General features: G+C 53.9%; 1 protein-coding gene across 3 annotated transcripts in view; it reads left to right on the top strand.

Annotated features, from left to right (window-relative positions):
* Positions 1 to 22,322, top strand: part of GXYLT1 (glucoside xylosyltransferase 1) — a 39,488-nt gene extending 17,166 nt beyond the window's left edge. The window contains exons 2-7 of one of the 3 annotated variants that reach the window (XM_051850959.3): positions 665 to 836; positions 4,721 to 4,846; positions 7,606 to 7,857; positions 14,920 to 15,043; positions 16,394 to 16,566; positions 21,868 to 22,322. In XM_051850959.3, the coding sequence (XP_051706919.1) occupies positions 665 to 836; positions 4,721 to 4,846; positions 7,606 to 7,857; positions 14,920 to 15,043; positions 16,394 to 16,566; positions 21,868 to 22,029 (1,009 nt within the window). In that variant the 3' untranslated portion in view covers positions 22,030 to 22,322. Of the gene's footprint in view, positions 1 to 664; positions 837 to 4,720; positions 4,847 to 7,605; positions 7,858 to 14,919; positions 15,044 to 16,393; positions 16,567 to 21,867 lie in introns of those variants that run through there. The other 2 variants (XM_051850958.3, XR_016213173.1) reach the window with 2 other exon arrangements.
* Positions 22,323 to 23,977: the final 1,655 nt, after the last annotated feature.

Here is a 23,977-nt window from a genome sequence, read left to right as displayed (position 1 = left end):
TCAAGAAGTCTTTCCTCAAACCTAAAGGACTTGACTAGAGTTTGACCAGTATTTTTGGACCATTGTAGAAATAATTTTATCTCTTCCTGGAATTTGGAGTAAATGAGCCTGACTGTGTATCACTGAAAAAAGTTATGTGAAAGGAATTTTTTCTTGTGATCAGCATGGTTTAAGATTGGATATGATAATGCTGACACATTTGTGGGTGAGATTATGGCTGGGTTCACGTCACGCTAACCCGTGTGGCAGAGGGAACCGGGGCGGGCCTTGTAGGTGAGTAAGAGTGAGCTCAGGGGTCTGTGTTTCTGTAAGATTTTGAAAACTGGATACAAGTCCTTCACGTCGAGGCATCGAACCCCTGCCCTCACGGGTTCCTTGAGAATCCAGCCCTGGTGCGTGAATCTCTTCTCTCCTGCGCACCCGGAGTCATGCTCGTGATGGGCTCCCTGGAGACTGGAGAAAGCGCCCTTATCTGTGCCCCGTAGTTCCTAGAGGGGCCGTGGTTGAGGAAGGCCTGTTGAGACCACAGACCCAGAGATTGGTTCGACCTCGTGATGTTTTGTTATTTCTTCTTTCTCTGCTTTCCAACCAGAGTGTTTGAGCCCGGGTTTGGAAACGTGGTGAGCGTGTCTGAAACTCTGGGCGGTGCTCTCTTTCCCACCAGATTTGTTCTGAAGACCCAGCCTGTGGAGAGAATGCACCTGGCCGTGGTGGCCTGTGGCGAGAGACTGGAGGAGACCCTGACCATGCTGAAGTCGGCCATCATCTTCAGTATCAAACCCCTGCAGTTTCACATTTTTGCTGAAGATCAGCTGCACGCCAGCTTCAAAAGCAGAGTACGTACAGAGGCGCGGTGCAGGTGGTGGAGGTGAATGGGTGGTGGCGCACTGAACAGAGATGCCAAGGCTGTGCCTGTGCCCTCCTGGAGTGGGGGCTGCCCCGGCCCACTCCCCGCCCCCCAGGCTGCAGTCCTAGGGCCAGGAGGAGGCTCTGTTTGACTCAGGACTGGCCACTTTATGTCCTTGTCCTATATGTCCAGGTGTCCTTGTGCTGATTGTAGGTGCAGTATGTGGTTTTCTGTTTGTTTAAATTTATTTTAAGGATTTATTTTATTTGAAAGGCAGAGTTAGAGAAAGAGAGAGAGAACCTTCATCTCCTGGTTCACTCCCCCAGTGGCCACAACAACCAGAGCTGGGCCAGTCAGAAGCCAGGAGCTTCTTCTGGGTCTCCTATGTGGGTGCAGGGGCCCAAGCACTTGAACTACCTTCTGCTGCTTTCCCAGGCCACACCAGGGATCTGGATGGGAAGTGGAGCAGCCGGGACACCAAACAGTGCCTGTGTGGGACGCTGGAGCTGTAGGCAGCAGCTTTACCTGCTGTGTCGCAGTGCCACCCCCAAATAAAGACTTTACTTCTGTTTTGAGTGGAAGGAGTTCCTGATCCACTATGTGGAGGGAAGTGGGTCCCTGCTCTGACGAGTGAGATGCTTTTATTTTGTAATAGTTGTGATCAGTTTGGCTGTGTTGGCAGAACACCTAAGGTAACAGTGGCTTGACCATGGCAGTGTAGACAGTGTGGGTCCTGTGGCATCTCTCCCCGGTCAGGGATCTGGGCACTTCAGACTGTGGCTGAGCCGTTTTCAGCATGGGACTTGCATCCTCTGGTCCAAGATGGTCACTCGGGCTCCAGCCATTGGACTTGTGCTCTCTGCAAGCTGAGGAGAGGAAGGGGTGAAGAAGGACTGCATGGGTGGGTGTGACCACAGCCAAATGGATCCCAACTATTACAGAATAAAAGTCCTGCTGCCCAGGAGCTATGGCTGTACAGGAGAGGAGCAGCCACAGGGAGAGGGACAAGGACGCTGCGAGATGCCAGTGGGTGGACGAGAACAAGGAGCGGAGCCGCTCTCGTCCCTGCCCCTCCACTGATTCAGTTTCAGACTGATTAGAACTGTCATGCTTGGTTAATTCTGTTCATTTTTTTAAAGATTTATTTATTTATCTGAAAGAGTTACACAGAAAGAGGAGAAGCAGAGAGAGAGAGAGCTCTTCCATCCGATGGTTCACTCCCCAAATGGCTGCAACAGCCAGAGCTGTGCCGATTCGAAGCCAGGAGCCAGGAGCTTCTTCCGAGTCTCCCACGTGGGTGCAGGGGCCCAAGGACTTGGTTCATATTCCACCGCTTTCCCAGGCCATAGCAGAGAGCTGGATTGGAATGGAGCAGCCGGGGCTAGAACCGGTACTCATATGGGATGCCGGCGCTTCAGGCCAGGGTGTTAACCTGCTGCGCCACAGCACTGGCCCCATCTGTTAACTTAAAAAAATTTTTTTTCCATGTTAAATTAATTGATTTTTGGGTATTGAGTGATCTCAGGTGTTTGGTGTTGCAGTTAAGTCTTTGATTCCAAGAGGTATGAAGGTTTGTGTACAGTTTAAAACTCTTTCTGTATTTTTTATATATTTAATCTTCATTGTCTCGGTCTCTTCATCTGGATTGTTTCCTAAAATACTGAGGAATTAATCTTCTCCAGCAGTTAAAAGAGTGGTGAGAGACCATTGCCACCTGGAAACCCCAGCAAACATAGCAAGACAGTGCAGTGCACTGAGCCCTGCCCCATCCTGCCTGGTCCCTCCCTTAGTGCAGTGTGGCCTAGCCCAGCCCCAGACCATGCAGTGTGGTGTGTCCCAGGTCCACCTCCTCCCCAGTGCAGTGAGTCCCAGCTCCACCCCCTGCAGTGCAGTGAGTCCCAGCCCCACCCCCTGCAGTGCAGTGAGTCCAGCCCCACCCCTCCCCAGTGCAGTGAGTCCCAGCCCCACCCCCTTCCAGTGCAGTGAGTCCAGCCCCACCCCCTCCCAGTGCAGTGAGTCCCAGCCCCACCCCTCCCCAGTGCAGTGAGTCCCAGCCCCACCCCCTGCAGTGCAGTGAGTCCCAGCCCCACCCCCTCCCAGTGCAGTGAGTCCCAGCCCCACCCCCTGCAGTGCAGTGAGTCCCAGCCCCACCCCCTGCAGTGCAGTGAGTCCCAGCCTCACCCCCTGCAGTGCAGTGAGTCCCAGCCTCACCCTCTCCCAGTGCAGTGAGTCCCTGCCCCACCCCCGCAGTGCAGTGAGTCCCAGCCCCACCCCCCGCAGTGCAGTGAGTCCCAGCCCCACCCTCTCCCCTCAATGCCATGAGTCCCAGCCCTGCCCTATCCTTGCCCAGCTCCGAGTGCAGGGGTCCAAGCCTGCCCTGTCGGCAGAGCCTCTGCCATGTGACTTGTGTTTCTTAGTTTTTCTGTCACTGGAGTCACCAGCACTGAGAATATTTGCTCTTTTTTTTTGCTGAAAGGATAGCAGACATTTAGAGTGGACGGTGCCTGTGGTACAGAAACAGAAGGTGATTAGGTATTGTGTATAACGTTAAATGAAAAATGATTAAGATTTTTTATTTTGAAGATGGTATAAAAAGGTCTTCAAGGTGCCTGGCATTGTGGCATAGAGGGTTACGCCGCTGCCTGAAATGCTGGCATTCCATTTTGCCATGGGTTGGAGTCCCATCCACTCCACTTCCGATCCAGCCGCCTGCTGATGTGCCTGGGAAAGCAGTGGAAGGTGGCTCAAGTGCTCAGACTCCTGTGCCCACTTGGGAGACCCGGAAGAACTTCCTGGCTCCTGGCTTTAGCCTGGCCCAGCCCTGGCTTGTCGCAGCCATTTGGGGAGTGAGCCAGCGGATGGAGGATCTCTGTCTCTGTCTGTCTCTTTGTCTCCCCCCCGCCCCTTCCCTCTTCCTTCTCTGTAACTGTGCCTTTCAAATAAATAAAATATATATTAAAAAAAAAAAAACACGAAGAACTTTAAGTGAATTCAAGCACCAGTGTTGGAAGTAAAAACCTTGCCTGAAACTACCCTGGAGCGCACTGGCGCAGCCTAAGAAGAGGTGGTCGCGGCCTCTTCCCTCTCCGTGTCTGCTCCGGGGGCTTGAGGTGGACCTGAGATGGTTCGTTGTCGGGACGTGACTCAGGATGCTGCCGAGGTAGTGTGCCTTCAGACGTGCTTTGCTTCTTGGGGTGTGTTTTTTTTTTAAGCTGGCATTGGGTTTATCTCATAATATTTCGTTAGAGATACGAATGCATGGGAACGCTGCATGGCCGGGTGGTGTCGGGCCTAGTGGCCAAAGTGCTGATGCGCTGCTTGCGTCCCACTCCGAGTGTCTGGGCCTGGGTTCACCTCCCGGTTCCAGCTGCCGGTCTCCGCTTCCTGCTCAGGCAGACCTGTGGGAGGCAGCAGGTCACGGCTCGGTAGTTGCTCCCGTGCGGCTCATGTGGGAGACCTGGCCTGAGTTCTCTTGTTCCTGGCTTTGTTCTGGGCCTGTGTGAGCAGGTGGGAGCTCTGCCTGCCTGCCTGCCTGCCTTTCACAATTAAAAAAACGAAAAAAAAACCAGAAACTGCGTGGGTGGACAAATAGTTTTGAAGCAGTTTTCTGTTGGTCTGACCCTGAAAGTGGACGTCGCCCACCATAGCTCTGGGGCAGTACAGCTGGTCGCAGTCCTGCTGATGGCGGTTTGTCGAGGGATTCAGAGGGTTCATCCCCAAGGAGGGTGTGCACCTGCAGGGCTCCTCCAGGCCCTGAGTTTCTGACTCACATCCTGGTAGCTTCCCCGGCGCCTCGGGTCTCACGGTGAGAGCCTTGTGGCGTGCCCAGCGGGACGTTGGAGTTGAGGCCTCGGCTTTCCGTTTCCGTTTCAGCTTGACAGCTGGTTGTTCCTGCAGACCTTCAACTACACGCTGTACCCCATCACCTTCCCGCGGGAGAACGCGGCCGAGTGGAAGAAGCTCTTCAAGCCCTGCGCCTCGCAGAGACTCTTCCTGCCTGTGAGTCCGCCTTCCCTCGTGCACCCCTTGCACGCGGCTGTCCGCGCAGTGCGCACGGGCACAGTCTCGTTCAGTCCCCGCAGGCCCGGGCAGGGCTGGAGAGGAAACCCCGCCCCGAGCGCACGCAGGCGCTTCGGGGAGCTTCTGTGGGGATGCCCAGTGGCTGTGGACACTTCGTCTGCAGGGTGTCCGGGGTGTCACTGGCCCCCGTGCAGGGTCCCCGCCTGGCTCGGGAAGCGAGGGCCATGACCTCGTGCTGCCCGATTCTGTCAGCTCCGGTTCACCTCTGTGAGCTCAGAGGGAAAGTGGGAGCCATGCGTTCAGCAGGGCTGTTCTTTGGGGGTGGTCTCCCCTGAGAAGCCCTGAGGGCTTTTTGTTTTTAAACTAAGAATATTTTGAAACAAGATTATCTGTTCCTTTTTGAGTTGATTTCATGCACAGTTCTAGAATTTACAGACGTTGTTCAGACTAATTTTAAATTTTTTTGTGTTTAAAAGGATTAAAAATATTTATGATGATGGAAAAACTGAGTTAAGAAGTATACACATTTCTGGAAAGTATGAGTTATGGGGGAGAATTTTGAGTTGCTTGCTATTGCTAAATAGATTAAAGTAATCCTTAGGGATTAAGAAACCTGGGTGTCAGTGAGCTTTAAATTCAAGCTAGGTTTTTTTCCTAAGAGATTGATCTTTTTTATTTTGAAAGGAAGAGTTAGAGAGGTCTTTGACTTGCTGGTTCATCCCATAGATGGCCATAATGACCAGGAATTAGGCCAAAGCCACGAGCCAGGAGCTTTATCTGGGTCTTCTATGGGTGTGGCAGGGCCCAAGCACTTGGGCCACCCTCTGCTGCTTTTCCCAGGCCATTAACAGGGAGCTGGGTTGGAAGTGGAGCAGCCAGGATTCGAACCTGCTCCCATGTGAGATGCCGGTGTTACAGGTAGTAGCTCTGTCTGCTATGTCACCGACGCCGGCCCCTCAAGTTAGAACTCTGATACCCGTGTCAGCCTAGCCAGTGTCTGCTGCTGCACCTAAAAACAGGTGGGGGCAGGGTCTTCCCGTCTCCCCATCCACCATGAAAAGCTTGCAAATAAGGGGTGAAGATCAGTTAACAAGCATAAGAAATTTCAGACACTCTCTGAAGTAGGTTTCTGTGTTTTCATATTGAATTGCGTGTTCACTTGCTGCAGTGTCACATCTGCATGACTGGTGACGCCGGCTTGTGTCGTGCCCACCTTCTGTGCCGGCTTGCTGGCTGGGCAGCACTGAGCAGGACAGGCAGGCTGCCCGTGTCCAACCTGCAGTCAGGGCTCGGACCAGAAATCACCAGAGTTGGGACCCGAAAACCACGAGTGACCGAAGGAAAGCGCCGGGGCTCGTCCAGTTAAATTCCTATGTGGGATTCTAAGTTCTGCGATAGAATACTTGAAACCTGTGGGACTGTCCTCACCCTCTGCTGTCGCTTCTGCTGCTTTTCGGTCATAGTCGCACAAACCGGTGCTCTGCTTTTCCTGGTGATGAGCTTGTTGGCTGAGTGTCCCTTCCTTGGAGATGGGCGAAGAGAAGGGACGCAAACCGTGCCAGTCCCTCGTCCCCAGAGCAGGTAGCTCCTCAGCCCTGCAGCTCCGATCCTGAGCGTGGCACTTCCCGCCGACACACTGGCTGGGTCAGCGTGTGTCCAGCGCAGGAGCAGGGTGTCCGTGGCAGGAACAGCCAGCCACACACTTCTCCAAGCCCGTACAGTTTTTGTATGTATCTGGAAGGCCGAGAGAGAGACAGGAGCAGAGGGAGGCCCCGCAGCTCGGGGGTTGAGCATCCTAACTCTGAAGCCCTGCGAGATCCCATCTTTTCCTCAGCCATTGCGTCAGCCCGCCGTGAACTCCAGAGCCACGGTGACGTCGGCCTCGTGGCCGCCGGGGACGTGCTGGCTACACTTCCGTTGCATCACAGTGAGGGTCAGGCCCCTGTTCTCGTCGTGTTCCTAACTGGGAAGCTTCAGGCTGGCCTCTCCACCGAATGTCACTAACAGACTAGGACACACCGTGCGCGCAGGGTGGCAGGGTGCTAGACCTGAGGGACGTGGGTGAGGCAGAGGGCAGAGAGCCCTGTGAGGCCCCCTGGAAGGCACGCGCTGGAGACTGAGCCGCTCCGGGGAAGCGCAGCCCTGCCACCTCCCTGAGACGCTGTGATTCGTAGGGGACTGTGTGCACGGAGGGAGGGGCCGGGGGTCAGCGGTACCCATGCTAGCACAGGAGCCCCCGGCAGCGTGCGCTGGTTCCTACGTCTGTCTGCGGAGCCCGGGTCTGGGACGCAGCTCCCCCCAGGTCGACGTTTTCTGTTACTGGAACATTTCCTCGCTTGTCACTTTCTGCGTCCCCGTTGTGGTTGCAGGTTTTCATTCCGGTTTGTTTCCCTCGCTTCCCTTTAGATTTTGGAGTGTTCTGGATTTTGAAACTCAGGTTGGGTGGCCTTGATCCGCAAGTCTGCAGTGCCCCAAGTCCACAGCTCCCTGGGCGTTCCTGTCGGGGCTCAGACGGTCTTGGTTTGCAGGTCAGGGGGTGCTCAGCCTGTGTGCACATCAGCACCGTTTCCTCGTGTATGCTGTCAAAGTGACAGGTGTAGGACAGTGTATTTTTTGGAAGTTTATTTAAGTTAGCTTAATGTCTTAGGTAATTCTTTTACAAGTAAAACCTCTTTTGTTGTCTTTTGTTAAATTCCTAGGCTTATTATTGTTAATCATTCCAATGTCTTTCCTCATAGTTAATCCTGAAGGAAGTTGACTCACTATTGTATGTCGACACTGATATCCTTTTTTTACGGCCTGTTGATGATATCTGGTCTTTACTAAAGAAATTTAATTCCACACAAATTGCTGCGATGGCCCCAGAACACGAGGAACCTCGAATCGGATGGTACAACCGCTTCGCCAGACACCCGTACTACGGGGAGACCGGGGTGAACTCCGGGGTGATGCTGATGAACATGACCCGGATGCGCCGCAAATACTTCAAGGTGAGCGCTGATGCAGGCATGTGTGGGAGGTGGGCAGTGACACAGAGGTGTGTGGGAGGTGGCAGTGACACAGGTGTGTGTGGGATATGAGCACTGACACAGGTGTGTGTGGGAGGTGAGCACTGTGCAGGTGTGTGTGGGAGGTGGCACTGACACAGGTGTGTGTGGGAGGTGGCACTGACACAGGTGTGTGGGAGGTGAGTGTGTGACACACGTGTGTGAGGGAGGTGAGTGTTGACACAGGTGTGTGGGAGGTGGCACTGACCCAGGTGTGTGGGAGGTGAGCGCTGACACAGGTGTGTGTGGGAGGTGAGAACTGACACAGGTGTGTGTGGGAGGTGGCACTGACGTGTGTGAGGAGGTGGCACTGACACAGGTGAGTGTGGGAGGTGGCACTGACACAGGGTTGTGGGAGGTGGCACTGACACAGGTGTGTGTGGGAGGTGGCACTGACACAGGTGTGTGTGTGGGAGGTGAGTGCTGACACAGGTGTGTGTGGGAGGTGGCACTGACACAGGTATGTGTGGGAGGTGGCACTGACACAGGTGTGTGTGGGAGGTGAGCGCTGACACAGGTATGTGTGGGAGGTGAGTGCTGACACAGGTGTGTGGGATATGAGCACTGACACAGGTGTGTGAGGGAGGTGGCACTGACACAGGTGTGTGTGGGAGGTGAGCGCTGACACAGGTATGTGTGGGAGGTGAGTGCTGACACAGGTGTGTGTGGGAGGTGGCACTGACACAGGTGTGTGAGGGAGGTGGGTGCTGACACAGCTGTGTGAGGGAGGTGGGTGCTGACACAGGTATGTGTGGGAGGTGAGCACTGACACAGGTGTGTGGGAGGTGGCACTGACACAGGTGTGTGTGGGAGGTGAGCAGTGACACAGGTGTGTGAGGTGAGCGCTGATAAAGGTATGTGTGGGAGGTGAGTGTTGACACAGGTGTGTGTGAGGGAGGTGGCACTGACACAGGTGTGTGTGAGGGAGGTGGCACTGACACAGGTGTGTGTGAGGGAGGTGGCACTGAGGTGTGTGTGTGGGAGGTGGCACTGACACAGGTGTGTGTGGGAGGTGAGTGCTAACACAGGTGTGTGTGGGAGGTGAGCACTGTGCAGGTGTGTGAGGGAGGTGGCACTGACACAGGGTTGTGGGAGGTGAGCGCTGACACAGAGGTGTGGGGGAGGTGGCACTGACACAGGTGTGTGTGTGGGAGGTGAGCGCTGACACAGGTATGTGTGGGAGGTGGCACTGACACAGGTGTGTGGGATATGAGCACTGACACAGGTGTGTGAGGGAGGTGAGTGCTGACACAGGTGTGTGTGGGAGGTGGCACTGACACAGGTGTGTGTGGGAGGTGAGTGCTGACACAGGTGTGTGTGGGAGGTGAGCACTGACCCAGGTGTGTGTGGGAGGTGAGCAGTGACGCAGGTGAGTGTGGGAGGTGAGCAGGTGTGTGTCGGATGTGGGGACTGATGCAGGTGTGTGTTGGCCATTTTTCCTGCCCCTCTAAGTGGTTTGTTTTCCAGTTCAGTTTTCTTTTATTTGAAAACTGTACTGAGCTCTCGGAGTTCTTTTTGTCTAGAAGCCCGTGGGGAAGTGGAGTCCAGTGTTCCGGTTGAGGAGCATCCCACTGGGTCAGGCCGGGCGGCACCGAGTGGGTGGAGTACCAGTCCCCCTGGCTGTGAATGGGGCCGGTCCCCCCGGGTGCTGACCTGGAATCTGTGGCAGCAGAGTGGTGCGGTCCAGCCCAGGGCCACACAGTCCCGGGGCCCATGGCAGGCTCTGCAGCCTGTTGGGCTGGGGGGACCCCACACCGCGCCTGCTCAGGGACCACTGCTGAGACGTCTCTGGGCTTCGGTCTTCACTGTGGAGTGGCAGGGATGACGGCAGGGTGTCAGGGTTCCGTGATTGGGAGCAGCTGCTCACACGTGCTAAATGCTGGCAGTCCTGGCGCTGTTGGAAGTTGGCGTAGAGCCCGGATCCCTGCGTGTTTCTCACCTGGCACTCTGGGGTCAGTGGAAGAGTCAGGACTGTTGAGGTCCTCCGATGGTGCAGTCTGAATCCTGTGGTCACTTGCTAAGTTGTGCAGCTTTGCCACCTGCATGCCACTTGGCTACTGCAAGTTGGTTTGCTGGTACCAGGTTGTTCCCCTGAAATACAGCAACGGTCAGCAGACTTAGCTCGGTTGTTTTCAAAGAAATCCTTTTAAAGAGTTTAGCGTGGGAGCAGGTGCTGGGGTACAGGGTGCCTGGGGTGAGCCCCTGCTCCTGTGTTTCACACGCAGCTTCCTGCTGATGTGTACCTGGGAAGCGGCAGGGGAGGGCTCAAGTGCCTGGGACAGGGGAGACCAGGATGGAGTCGCTGGCTCCTGGCTCTGTGTTGTCCCAGCCCCTGCTGTTCCTGGCATTTGGGGAATGACCCCATAGATGGGAGATCTCTCTCTGTCTCTGAGCGATTTTACCTTCCAAATAAATAAAATAAAGTAAATCTTAGAAAAAAAGGTAAGCTGCTTAGCCCAGGTGCTGGCACGCAGAAGCAGCTGAATGAGGAGAACACAGTGGCTGAGCAGTGGGCACGGGGGCTTTGCCCCCAGGGGTGTGGACTGTCCGTTCTCATCTCTGACTGGTTAGGACATGTGTATGTGTGAGGGGCTGTTGGGTCTGTATGACCTGAGTGTGTGTGTGTGTGTGTGTGTGTGTGTGTCTGTGTTTGTCACGTGTTTTCCTTTGGGCTTCTGGTGGACAGTGTCTCGTTACTGATCTGCTTCCACGTGCACGGGTTAACTGTGGTCACCTGGAGCTGTGTCCTCTTCCTTGGGAACGGGCAGCCTCCTGCTGCGGCTGTTGCCATGGCATGCCAGCGTTTCACCTGTGTGGGTCTGACTGTTGGTACCCCCTGGTAAACTTGTGATGTGTGCCTGATGTTCGCTGAACCCTTCCAGAATCGTGATAGCATGTCAGTGTTGTCTCCACAATTGGATGCATGAGTGAGACTGTGCTGTGTCTCTGCTCTTGCTTAACAGAGAATCTCTTAACACTGACCCACTTTGGTATTTTATTTTATTCTTCAGTAATATTCAATAATATTGGTTTTTATTTTATTTATTTGGAAGGCAGAGAGAGAAAGAGATCTTCTGTCCACTGGTTCACTCCCTAAGTGGCTGCAACGACTTGGGCTTGGCCAGGCTGATGCCAGGAGCCGTAACTCCCAAGTGGTTGGCAGGGGCCAGGCACTTGGGCCATCTTCTGCTGCCTTTTGGGGCCGCATAGGAAGCAGAGCAGCCAGGACTTGAACTGGTGCCTGATAAGGAATGCCAGCATCATAAGCAACTGCCTGACCTGCTGTGGTACCATGGTGGCTCTAGTATTCTATTTTGAATATTTTTTTTAAGGATTCATTCATTTATTTGAAAGGCAGTGTTAGAGGAAGAGACACACAGAGAGAGAGAGATCTTCCAACTGCTGGTTCGCTCCCCAAGCAGCCCCAGCAGCCAGGACTGAGCCAGGGTGAAGCCAGGAGCCGGGAGCTGCATCTGGGTCTTCCCTGTGGGTGTCAGGGCCACAGGCACACCAGCCGTCTTCCACTCCTTTTCCAAGGCTGCTAGCAGAGAGCTGGATTGGAAGTGGAGCAGCCGGGACACGAAGTGGCGCCCACGTGGGATGCCAGTGTTGCAGGCAGCGGCTTTACCCATCACGCTACATTGCTGGGCCTGTATTTTGAGTTTGTGAGGCCTTGAGTTTTACTGGCTGATCAACATTTGATGATTACTTCTGGCCGTTGAACTCTGCACAGTGATCTTACACCAGGAGGTGGTGCTGTAGGATTATCATCTGAGAATCAGCTGTTTCGTGCTGCACAGAACTGTAGGCGTCATTCGGTACAACACCCTTTGGTGTTTTCTGTTTTTTGAAATTTACAGTGTAGTCATGTAGTTCAAATCCATTATTCCTTTTTTACTTCCGTCCTGCTCAAGTAATACCGCTCTTGGATATTTCAGGCATCCCTCCCCTCCCCTGTTCTGTCTGTGGCGTGTCCTAAGCCAGTTGGCAAGTCTGAATTTTCCAGCCACCTTCCTTGGCATGCATGCATGACTCGAGGGAAAGAGTGCTGCGCGGGCTGGCCGCACGCTGGCTCCGCACCCCCAGCCCTGTTCTGGTCCCCGGGGACCAGCAGCGTCCTGTTCTCCCCATTCTCAGATACCATCGTTAACGATTGCTGGGATGATGTTGAAACACATCCTGGTTTTTAGTTTATTTTCTCGTGAATCTTTGTTTTGACTGTTTTCCTGTCCGTATCCATAGCAGTCATTGCCTTGGTTTTTCTGCCAATTCAGCAGCTTCTGGGGGAAGATCAGAACTTTAGATCTTTAGCTGTGAAGCCGAGTTACTTGTAATCACTCTCCCAGCTGCTTCCAGTGGATCCCTCTTTGCTGCCCGGTGGTTCTTTTTTGCCCACTGGTTTTTACCACCAGAGAAGCCCCCAAGATTTCCCATGTAGGAGAAAGGCCACCGTGTTCTGAATTTGCTTTACTGTGTGTGCTGCTTGTTTCGCACTGTTCATGGCTGTTCAGTTCCAACCTGCTGTACTGTGGTTACATTTATTAACAGGTTAACATAGGGTTGACATTTGGTGGTTAAGATGCCTGTTGGGACACCTGCACCCCCTAGTGGAGTGCTTGGGCTCCGGCTCTTGCTCCTGGCTCTGCTTCTGGTCTGGCTTCCAGCTACTGCACACCTGGGAAACGAGAGGTAGTGGCTCAAGTGTCAGGGTTTCTGCCACCCACGTGGGAGACCCAGATTGAGTTCCTAGCTCTTGGCTTTGGGATATGAACTTGCAGATGGAAGATTTTTCTATGTTTATTGTGGTCACCTGTCTCACTGCCTTTCAAATACATAAAAATTTAAAAATCACTAAAGTATTTCTTAATCTTTTTCAAAGAATGTGTATTAGGCAGTCATGGAAATTCTTCCTTGTAGGTTTTCTGTGCCCATCTCGTGCCCTGCTGTCACTGTGCGAGCATTTGTGCCCGTCGCCTGTGCTGCGACTGTCGCTGTGTGAGCATTTGTGCTGATTTCCTGTTCCCATCTCATGTGCTGCCGGCTGTCACTTTGTGAATGTTTGTGACTGTCACTGTGTGGGTGTCTATGATGGCTTCCTGTGCTTGTCTTGTGTCCTGCCGGCTGTCAATGTGTAAGCGTTCTACCTGTTTTGTACCCGTCTCATGTCCTGCAGGCTGTCACTGTGTCAGCATTTCTGCCTGTTGTTCTGCCCATCTCATATCCTGCAGGCTGTCACTGTGTCAGCGTTTCTGCCTGTTCCTCTGCCCGTCTCGTGTCCTGCCGCTGTCACTGTGTCAGCGTTTCTGCCTGTTCCTCTGCCCGTCTCGTGTCCTGCCACTGTCACTGTGTCAGCGTTTCTGCCTGTTCCTGCGCCCATCTCGTGTCCTGCAGGCTGTCACTGTGTCAGCATTTCTGCCTGTTCCTCTGCCCGTCTCATGTCCTGCAGGCTGTCACTGTGTCAGCGTTTCTGCCTGTTCCTGCGCCTGTCTCATGTCCTGCCGCTGTCACTGTGTCAGCGTTTCTGCCTGTTCCTCTGCCCGTCTCATGTCCTGCAGGCTGTCACTGTGTCAGTGTTTCTGCCTGTTCCCGCGCCTGTCTGCGGAGGGCACGTGTGTATTCTGTGCAGTACTGTGCTGAGAGCATGCTCACGATGTCTGCCATGAAGTAGCCCTTCAGCAGATAATGGGCAGCCAAGGACAGTCTCGTGAGCGCTTTAGGAGCTGGGCCACAAGTGAACTGTTGGAAGCACTTCAGAGCGATCCCTTGGATGAGGGAAGATGTGGGTGAGAAGGACCTTTGTGAGATGAGGGAGAAAGCCATGAATGTGGTACTGGAAGGGTAGGGCTTTAGAGTGGGTAACTCACCCGTGGGAGCTGCTGGGTCCCCGGCTTCTGGTGTCAAGGAACACTGTGAATTTTGTACCCACTCATGGGACACTTGACTTGTCCCTTGTTGTGCTCATTATAAACACTGCAGGAGAGCTTACAAGAATGCTTGTCCAACTGTATGAGGAACAGTGAGTGTCTTTAAATTTCCTGTATGTCCTGAGCCCATGCTTGCGTAAAGTAGAATATGAATAGACGACCAGGCATAAAGTGATTTGTGAACAGCTGTAGAAGTGTCCCAGTCTCTTAACTTCCGCCCTCTGTCCCAGTGCGGACACGTGAAATTGACCCGCTGAAGCGCCCGGAGCCACTCCCCGGGGAGCACGTGCAGTGCTCTGGGTGCTGCAGGAGACTCGGGTCCCACCCAGCTCCAGTGCCGCGAAGCCCCTCTCAGCCCTATTGCTTGCTTCCAGGGCTTTCGGCTTTGTGTTTTTAAACAGCGAGCTGCAGGATGAGCTGGCTTTTAAATCCAGTTTTGAATGGCACTCAGAGTTTCAGATTGAATTCTGGATTCTGAATTAGGGACGCTCAGTTGGGTGATCCATGCAAAGACCCCCAAATCGAGGAAACCCTTACTTGCAATGTGTCTGGTCCCAGACCTTTGGGGAAGGAGACGCTCAGCCTGTGTGACCACCTCCAGGCCAAAAGGCACTGGCTGAGGTTCGGTGTTTCTGATTGTGGAAAAGACAAAATATAAATTGATGGCTGATAATTTAGTGCATTTGTCTCAGTTCAGACAGCAGTTCTGTGTTTAATGAGGGAGAACAGTGGAAGCTTTTCATTTAAAATCAGGACGGAGGTAACTGTTGCCATAACTGCTGAATGATATTGTGTTAGTAGCTTTCAGCATGGAGGAATAACAAGCCCCCGTGTTAGACAAGTGAAAGAAATAGCAGGTGTAAAAATTAGAGTAGGGGCCAGCACTGCGGTACAGTGGGTTAAAGCCCTGGCCGGCAGTGTCAGCATCCCGTATGGGCACCGGCTCGAGCCCTGTTACAGAGGGAGTCTGCATTTCTCTGTGGGCTTTGTAGTGGCTGCTCAGGGAAGGACGGGCAAGGGTGGTCCTGCAAGCGTCTTCAACCTGAAAGCTCGAGAATCTTTTTGGTGTTTTTATCGGCAGAATGATATGACAACTGCACGACTTCGATGGGGAGATATCCTTGTGCCATTGCTTAAAAAATACAAACTGAACATCACATGGGGCGATCAGGACCTGTTGAATATCATGTTTTTTCATAATCCAGGTAAGCATTTGCATTTTTATTTTTTGTATTTGTTAAAAAAAATCACAAAAATTACTTTAAAAAAGGGAGAAATTAGTTTATTTGATTTTGGCTAATGTGAGTATTAATAGTTGGCAGTATTTAAGTTTAAGGCAGGATAAAACTTTTCTGAAATACTAGTTTAGTTAAAAGAATCAAATATCAAACATACTGTTCACCAATTTAGGTCTTCTCCTGGAAGACCTTTATTTTATTAAAGATTTTTTTATTGGGGCCGGTGCTGTGGCGTAGCAGGTAAAACCTCTACCTGCAGTGCCAGCATCCCATATGAGTGCCAGTTGGAGGCCTGGCTGCTCCACTTCTTATCCAGCTCCATGCTAATGCACTTGGGAAAGCAGTGGAAGATGACCCAAGTGCTTGGGCCCCTTTACCCACCTGGAAGAAACACCTGGCTCCTTTGCAGCAACCGTTTGGATAGAAGATAGTCTCTCCGGTCCCTATCCTAGCTTCTCCCTCACTGTAACTCTGCCTTTCAAATAAATAAATAAATAGGAGCCGGCACTGTGGCATAGCAGGTTAACGCCCTGGCCTGAAGTGCTGGCATCCCATATGGGTACCAGTTTGAGTCCCAGCTGCTCCACTTCCTATGCAGCTCTCTGCTATGGCCCGGGAAAGCAGTAGAAGATGCCCCAAGTCCTTGGGCCCCTGCACTCGTGTGGGAGACGCAGAAGAAGCTCCTGGCCGCTGGCTTCAGATCGGCACAGCTCCAGCCATTGCGGCCAACTAGGGAGAGAACCATCAGATGGAAGACCCCTCTCTCTTTCTCTCTGTCTCTCCTCTCTGTGTAACTCTGACTTTGAAATAAATAAATAAAATAAATAAATAAGATTTGTCTATGTATTTGAAAGGCAGGGTCAAAGAGAGAGAGAGAGGGGAAAAGACAGAGACTCTCATCCACTAGTTCACTCTCCAAATGGCTACAGCAGGCAGGGCTGGTACAGTGGAAACCAGGAGCCGGAAACTCCATCTGGATATGCCACGTGAATGGCAGGCACCCGAGCAGTTGGGTCTCTCTGCTCCCTATCCTAGTGGTACTCTGGATTGCATGAGTTGCAGCCAGGATTTGAATAGGCACTCTGATATGGGTGCTGGTGCCACAGCTGTGGCTTAACCACTGCTCCACAGATGGATTTTACTTATTTGAAAGGCAGTTTCATAGAGCGTGAGAGAGACTTTTTACCTGCTGATTCAGTCTCCCGACGGCCTCAGCGGCTGGGGCAAGAGCTGTATTTTTAGAGTAAGAACGGTGCAGGGTGTTAATTCTCTGGAATCTGGGGCCTTTGCGTCACTGTCTGGTCTTGTCTTTTGTAGAAAGCCTCTTTGTTTTCCCGTGCCAGTGGAATTACCGCCCAGATCACTGCATCTATGGAAGCAACTGCCGGGAGGCTGAGGAGGAAGGCATCTCCGTGCTTCACGGGAACAGGGGCGTTTACCATGACGACAAGCAGCCGGCGTTCAGAGCGGTGTACGAAGCCCTGAGAAACGTAAGCGGGGCTGGTTCCTCGCAAGCACGGTGGGGTTGTGAGAGCAGTGCGCGGTGTGTCGCTGGGCCCCTGGGCCCCTTCCTCAGGCGTGTGCCCCACGAGCGTTGTGCTGGTCACTCTGTCGCCGGTTTTGCAGGCCCTTTGCCCGTGAGCCGCGTCCCTCAAGCTCTGAACTGCCCTACGTCTTACCCAGAGCGGACGTTCTCTGGTTAATCCGCAGCATGGATGCACAGCAGAATCCCGTGGCACTCGGCTGTCGTCCGTGTGCTTCTTCTCTTTTGGACCTGATCTGTCTCTGTCTTTTTCTTGGTTTTGGAGAACAGAGACCCTGTGCCTTCCTGGACCAGACTGCGGTTGGTTTTGGCGTGGCTGGTGTCTCCTTGGGGTCACACCGGGGTGCACCCCTACCCCCACCCTGTCATACGTCACGTGATGCCCTATGGGCATCTTGGTCACCTTTGCCTCTGCCTCTTACTTTGACCAAAGTGGTGTTCATTTTTCCTCTTGTAACCTTCTGTGGGTACAGTCTTCAGAGTCATGCGATTACTCGTTTCTCGTCAGAATTGCCTGGCAGTATTTGGCACCCTTGTTTGATTCTTGCCCAAACCAGTCTCCACCGTGGTCATCACACACTGATGGTTGCCGGACCACAGAGGACACGGCCCTCGTTCTCTAAGGAGCAGCCTTCAGTTTTCGCCTGTGTGTTGAGGATATGATCGGGGGAGCTCTCTGGTGCTCATTCCCCCAGTGATTTCCAGTGCATATCCCCTCCTACTTGCACTCATGGGGAGCTTGCTCCAGATAGGACCTCTGGGAGCCCCTCTGGCCAGGTCCCCCTCTTTCCTTTTTTTTTTTTTTTTTTTTAGTACCCCTTTTTGTCCCAACAGAGTATTCTGTTTGTCTTACACTGTCCTTGCCCTTGCTCGGAGACTAGCCATCAGTCTTGGGTCCTTGTTCCCTCAGTGGACTCTGGATGTCAGGCGTGGGCAGGTACTTTACAGAGTGATTTGCTTCTAACCCTGTTGGCAGCAAAGCTTGGGAACTGGAACACACACACGTGCACGTACGCACACACTCACGGGCTCACCCTCTGAGCTCTGCCTTGCCTCTTTCTCTGCAGTATTTTACCTTTCTTCTGCAGTTCAACACCCTGAATCCCAACAAAAACGTTTATTGCCTCAGCGGCTTTGTCCTGCAGTGCATTTAAAATAATTCCAGAAACGCCGTGTTCACACCACCAGCTTTACACCACCAGCTTCACTCCCGTCCTCCCCAGAACACCCGGCTCAGAGGCGTTCAGGCCTTCTTCCTAGTCCCGCTCCTGCCCCGTGCCCCCAGGTTAGGGACCACCCAGTGCTTTGTTCAGTAGTTCCATGGCTCCATTCCCCCACCCCTTGTGGGTGGCTATTTTATTCAGTTGACATACAGTCAGGTCCATTTGCTTCAGTTTTCTTTCTTTTTAGTTTTTTTTTTCCATCATCCTTGTTGATATAATTATTTTTGGTGCAGTATTAATAACCATGGAGAAGTCCAAACCAGATAAAGGTTACCCAGAATCTGTGGCCCCTTCCTGTCCCTTGCCTCCTGCCCACCATGGTGCCAACTGTCTCATTCTCTGTTCTGTGCTTGCTGTCTGTCTGGAAGACCAGCCGCAGTGTATGGCTGTGTGTTGCAGTTTTCTTCTTCTTCTTCTTCTTCATTTTTTTTTTAAAAATATCTATTTATTTACTTGTAAGGGGGAGAGAGAGAGATATCTTCGATTTGCTGGTTTACTCCCCATATGGCCACAGTGGCCAGGGCTTGGCCAGGCCAAAGCCAGGAGCTTCATCCACATCTCCCATGTGAATGCAAGGCCCAAGAACTTGGACCATTTTCTGTGGCCTTTCCAGGTACATTATTAGGGAGCTGTATTGGAAGTGGAGCAGTGGGGACTTGAACTGGCATCCATGTGGGATTCAGGTGCCGCAGGCAGCGGTATTAACCTGCTGCACCACAGTGCCAACCCTTGAATTTTCTTTTAAGTCTGTCATCTGTTCGTTAGGTCCTACAAAAATTCTGTTGAGACGTAATTTACGTACCATGGAGTGTGCCTGTTTCGGGTACATCACTGTCTGGCTTTAGATGTTTATGGTACTGTATAGCAGATACTGGAGGGTCTTCTGCCCACCCCCCTTTATCTATTAAAAGTTCTTTATATATTGAGGATGTTTTCATTTTTTATCTGTGATACATATTGTAATTTTTTCTCCCAATTTAACTTTGTGGCATTTTATACTGCGCAGATTTTGTTGAAACTTTTTTATGTTTAAAGTTAGCAGCCTTTATTTTAAAGTCGCAGTTGGGAGTCCTTCTGTGCTCAGGCTGTAGAACCAGTTACAAGGGGATTTAGCCATACCCCTTTCACTTTCTAAAACCAGATCCGTGTCAGTTCCTTGGGAATTTGCAGTCTCCTGTGTTGAAGGAGGCGTGGTGTCATTTGCTCTCCTCCAGATGGTTGGCCTCTTGTCTCCACACTGTTCGTTTCAGAATCAGCCTTGAACTGAAAGGCCTGAGCTCTGACTTGGCCGTGCTCTGGGAGTCCACTTGGCATCTCTGGACATTCCTGTCTATCTGTGCACCGTGCATGCGGTTCCTACTGCCTGGCCACTGGGCCTTTGTGTCCCCAGGAGTGTCTTGCTTGAGTCTGTCAGGGAGTGGGGTGACCCAGTGACTGCTGGCTTTTTTTTTGGTGGTGAGAGCTCAGACATGGTTTGTCTCCACCAAAACTCAAGTTGAGATTTCTTGGCTGATGTGGTAGTCTTAGGTCGTGTGGGACTTGTAAGCAGCCCCCAAAGGAGGGATTAACGTGGTTTCCGGGAGAGTGGCTCCCTTATTCCAGGGTGGCTGTCACTGAGCAGGCCTGGTGCCTGTCCTGAGCACATGGCTGCTCGTTCTTTCTACTTCCCTCCAGGAGCTATGGGTGGGGTGCCAGGCCCTTGGCCTTCCAGAGCTGTGAGCTCGGCAAACCTCTGGCCTTCATGAATTCGGGTGTTTCATGGTAGCTGAGGCCCCTGCCCGAGCACAGGGGCTGTCTTCCCGCTTGTCTTCCAGGAATGCTTTACGGTTCCCTCCCTACGTAGTTTCCCAGCGGGCCTGAACGTGTATGCCTCCGTGTTTTATTTTCTTACTGCTTTTGTAAGTGGGGTTTTCTTTATCAAGCGTTTGCTTTTTTATGAGCTTGGGAGAAAATGAGTTTGCTCCTTGCCCAGATGTCTGCTGTCTCGTTCTGAGTCCCCTTTCCGGTAATTACGGTGGACTGTCAGGGACCAGGGCTGGAACAGATCCAGAGGAGGTTGGGATTCCTGCTGGGACTTAATGAGCTGCAGCCTTCTCCCTGGGGAGAAGGCAGAGGGCTCAGCGCTCTCCTGTGGTCATGAGCCCCGTTTGCCAGCTTCTCATTTGCTGGTGCTGGTTCCTGAGACCTCTGGTCTCTGCCAGGTTGACCCCAGTGAGAATAAAGGCACTGAGCTGTGACCACTGAGGCACAGGTGAGAGCTGAGACGGTGCTGCAGCCTTGCTTTGCAGGGCTGGGGTGGACCTCCCGGAAGAGCCGAAATCCACAGGGGGCTGGGGGCGGGCAGTCCCAGCTGGGGCCACTGAGGAAGAGGCCCAGGCGGGGTCGTGGAGGGGCTGGCGTGGTGCAAGACGGTCTGCAGGAGGGATGGCAGAAGGCTGGCAGCAGCGGGAATGTGGTGGGTACGCGGCCGCCCTGTGGCAAGGGGATCCTGTGGCAGGTGCCCGTTGTCCTGGCTTAGGCGAGGTGTTGACAGCCACATGTGGGCTTCTGTTTCTGTGTACTACTTGCTAAGTTTCTCATCCAATAAACTTGACAGATACGGTTCCTAAATAATCAGTTTATCATGATATGACTGTACTCACTGAAGAATTACAAAATTTAGTGTTGATGTTGGTTTTAATGTAGCAGGCCTTGTATGCCTTCAGAAATTAATACCGTATTTTATTAATGCTTTACTGTGTGTTGTCAGAAGGTGATAAAAATGAAGAAAAGTGCTTTTGGGGTCCCAGGATTTTGCAGGATAGGAAAGAAATGCATTCCTATAAAAATGTAATTCCTTTGTTTCCCTTGAACATCTAAAAAATATATTAGAGAATTAAGCCTCGCTAATTTTATATGATCTTTTCTTTGGTTTATAAAAATATACCTTTAAAAACTCAGGTAATAGTTTTAAGTTGATTACCTTTGATTTCTTTTTGAAATGTTATTTTTAAAATGACTTCAAATACTGAATTAATGATTGTTTTGGGCCTGTGTTAACTACAGCTTCTTTCTGCCCATTTTTCAACGTAATGAAGTTAATCAGTCTCTTATGGTGCTCTTGCGTTGTGTTTCTCTCTTTCCTTATCTATAATTCAGTGAGAAGCGCAGTGTTTTCAAGAAGCGCATCCCGCCGGGGGTTGCCTGTGCGAGCTGCAGCGAGCGGCTCTCACGGAGCCGAGACCTCGGCGGACATTGTGACGGGTCAGGGTCAGGGTCAGGGTCAGGGCCGGGCGGGATCTGGACCCGGCTGCGTGGGCCGGATCTTCGGCCGTTACAGGCCACGCGTTTGTTAAACGTTAGCTTTTGCGTGAACAGAAATGCTAAGTGTGAACACTGCGGGCTCACAGGGGAGAACGTTCTGGGGTCTGTGCAGTGCTTGCTGTGCGTCCGAGTCCCCGTGCCGCTTGGTGTCCCTGCTAGCCCGGGTGGACCCACCCCTGGCTCTGCGGGCAGGCCCCGGCGGATGCGGCCAGAACCCAGGGTGTGCTGGGGCGCACTGCCCCTCTCCCAGGTTCTGTGCTTGGGAGGTGCCCCACGCCGCGTGCCTGCGGCCCGGAGAGCCTCCGCTCTGCTCCCTGCCCTCGCCTGGCAGCCCGAAGCTCCGCGCGGCCCTGCGGGGCTGGGTGCTCGGGAGGAGGGGGCGGCCAGGGGCGCAGCGAGGTCTGGGGCGGGCCGGGCGCACGGGGCGAGCTCTGCTCGGGAAGTCAGCGTGGGAGCCTGAGCTGTCACTCCGCGTGGGGGGCCGCTCTTCCTCAGGGTGTTCGCGTGTTAGCGTGGATAAAGGACGCGGACCCGAAATGCACTCTGGAGCCGGTGGCCCGCAGCGCGGGGCAGAGTGGCCTCTGTGCCGGGGTGGCCGGGTCGCGTTCCCGCCACGCGAGGCGGAGCCCCTGCCCGGAGCGCAGCCGCGTGTCCGGGTCCCTTGGCCTGCGGGGCCGAGGGGTCACTCGCGACACCCCCTCAGCCTCTGCTTCTCTCCGCAGTGCTCCTTCGAGGACGACAGCGTGCGCGCGCTGCTGCCGCCGCTGGAGCTGGCGCTGCGCGGGACGGCGCACACCTACTGCGGCCGCAGCTACGGCCTCTTCATCAAGCAGCTGGCCCGCAGCGTCCGCGAGCGCGTGGCCAGGGCGCCGCGAGCCACGTGACTCGGCCGCCGTGCGCCACGTGCCTGGGCCGGAGCCCGCGCCCACTCCCGCAACTGTGAAACGGGCTGAGCCGCGCCCTCGGGCTCGCTGTGAGGTCACCGCCGTCCTCCGTCCGTCCGTCTGTCCGTCTGTCCGTCCGTCCGTCGTCTCGGCGCTGAGGAGGCGCTCCTGCCCTGGGAGCCTGCGCACCACTGCCGGCCGCCCTCCGCGGGCTCCTGCAGCCGCGCACCACGGCCGGCCTCCCGGGCTCCCGCAGCCGCGCACCACGGCCGGCCTCCCGGGCTCCCGCAGCCGCGCACCACGGCCGCCCTCCGCGGGCTCCCGCAGCCGCGCACCACGGCCGGCCTCCCGGGCTCCCGCAGCCGCGCACCACGGCCGGCCTCCCGGGCTCCCGCAGCTGCACACCCCGGGCTCCCGCAGCTGCACACCACGGCCGGCCTCCCGGGCTCCCGCAGCCGCGCACCCCGGGCTCCCGCAGCCGCGCACCACGGCCGGCCTCCCGGGCTCCCGCAGCCGCGCACCACGGCCGGCCTCCCGGGCTCCCGCAGCTGCACACCACGGCCGGCCTCCCGGGCTCCCGCAGCTGCACACCACGGCCGGCCTCCCGGGCTCCCGCAGCTGCACACCACGGCCGGCCTCCCGGGCTCCCGCAGCCGTCCCCCACGGGGCCTGTTTACAGGAGCAGGAAGGCCCTGCTCTCCTCGAGAAATGTGATGTGAACGGCGTCCCCCGTCGACAATCTCCGTGTGCCTTTACGCATTTCATCTCTGCCCTCAGATGTGGTGACAATCGTGTTTGTTCAGTCTCCGTACCTGCACGTTAAACCCCGAGCTGTATCCGAAGGGAGGAACCGTGAGCACTTTGGGGTTGTGTGTGTGTGTGTGTGTGTGTGACAGAGAGAGAGAGAGAGAAGTGGGGTGTTTGCGTCCTGTCCCTGTTCAACTGTCTTGCCAAAACTCAGATCGAAGATTGTTAAGTAGATATTAGGGAAGTATTTTTTTTTTTAGTCACTTTGAATGAAAACTTTCAGCTTTACTGGGCATTCTGGAAGCAAAATATATTATGCTGACAGTAAAGAGAAAACCTTAGTAGGATATTAAGATGGTGGAAACTTCAGCGGACCAAAATGCGTAAGCCGCGCACTTCCTGTGAGGAGAAATTTGAGAGACCGTGAAGTAGGAAGGAGCGGTCTAGTTACACTTTGCTTCTACCTCAAAATGGCTTTTCAAGGTGTTTCTGGAGAAGCTGGCGGATGGAGCCTTCCTCTGGGGAGGTTGTGAGGGGATCCGGAGTAAGAAGACTGTTACATCTGACCGTACAAAGAGCAGGGTGGCTCACAGGCCTTGACTTTGTACCAGCTGATGTTTTAAAGCCTTGAACGTAAGAACGCCACATCGCTTGGCGCTCTCGGGGACCAGCGCCTCTGAGGGCGCGCATCTCATCTCACCAGGTGCCACCTGGCTCTCAGGTAGAGGGAAGCCCGTGAAGGCAGTGCCGCATGGAAATCCTGCACCCGCAGCCCTCTGTGGCGACATGGGCTGCAGAGCCATGGGCTGCAGAGCGGTGGCGTCCCACAGCCCGTGAGGGACAGGTGGAGGGAGGAGGGCACAGTGGGAGTCGTTCCCCCGTAGTCCAACACCCTAGGGCAGGCGGACACCTTGAACAGGTGGACTTTGTGTGCCTGAGCTGTAGAATGCTGTGGTAACAGAACCCGTGAGACAGGTTGACATGAGCTCGCTGAGTAGAACAGGAGAACCCGGAGTTGAGCGATTGGGAGGGTGTATCCTGGGGCCCCAGGGGTACCACGGCCTGCCTGGCTGGGAGGCCTCTGGGGTGGGGGTGAGGGGGTTCATTCAGGTTCATGAGCAGCACCCAGCGGTGGTCCTGGGGTGCTGGGTCCTGGGTGGAATCCACAAGTAAATGTTAACGATGAGATTTTGAAAATGAT

This window comes from Oryctolagus cuniculus, chromosome 9 (genome assembly GCF_051225735.1).
Source record: "Oryctolagus cuniculus isolate XC-2025 breed Fujian yellow rabbit chromosome 9, ASM5122573v1, whole genome shotgun sequence".
Classification (NCBI taxonomy): domain Eukaryota; kingdom Metazoa; phylum Chordata; class Mammalia; order Lagomorpha; family Leporidae; genus Oryctolagus; species Oryctolagus cuniculus.
This window is presented reverse-complemented; position numbering and strand designations above follow the sequence as displayed.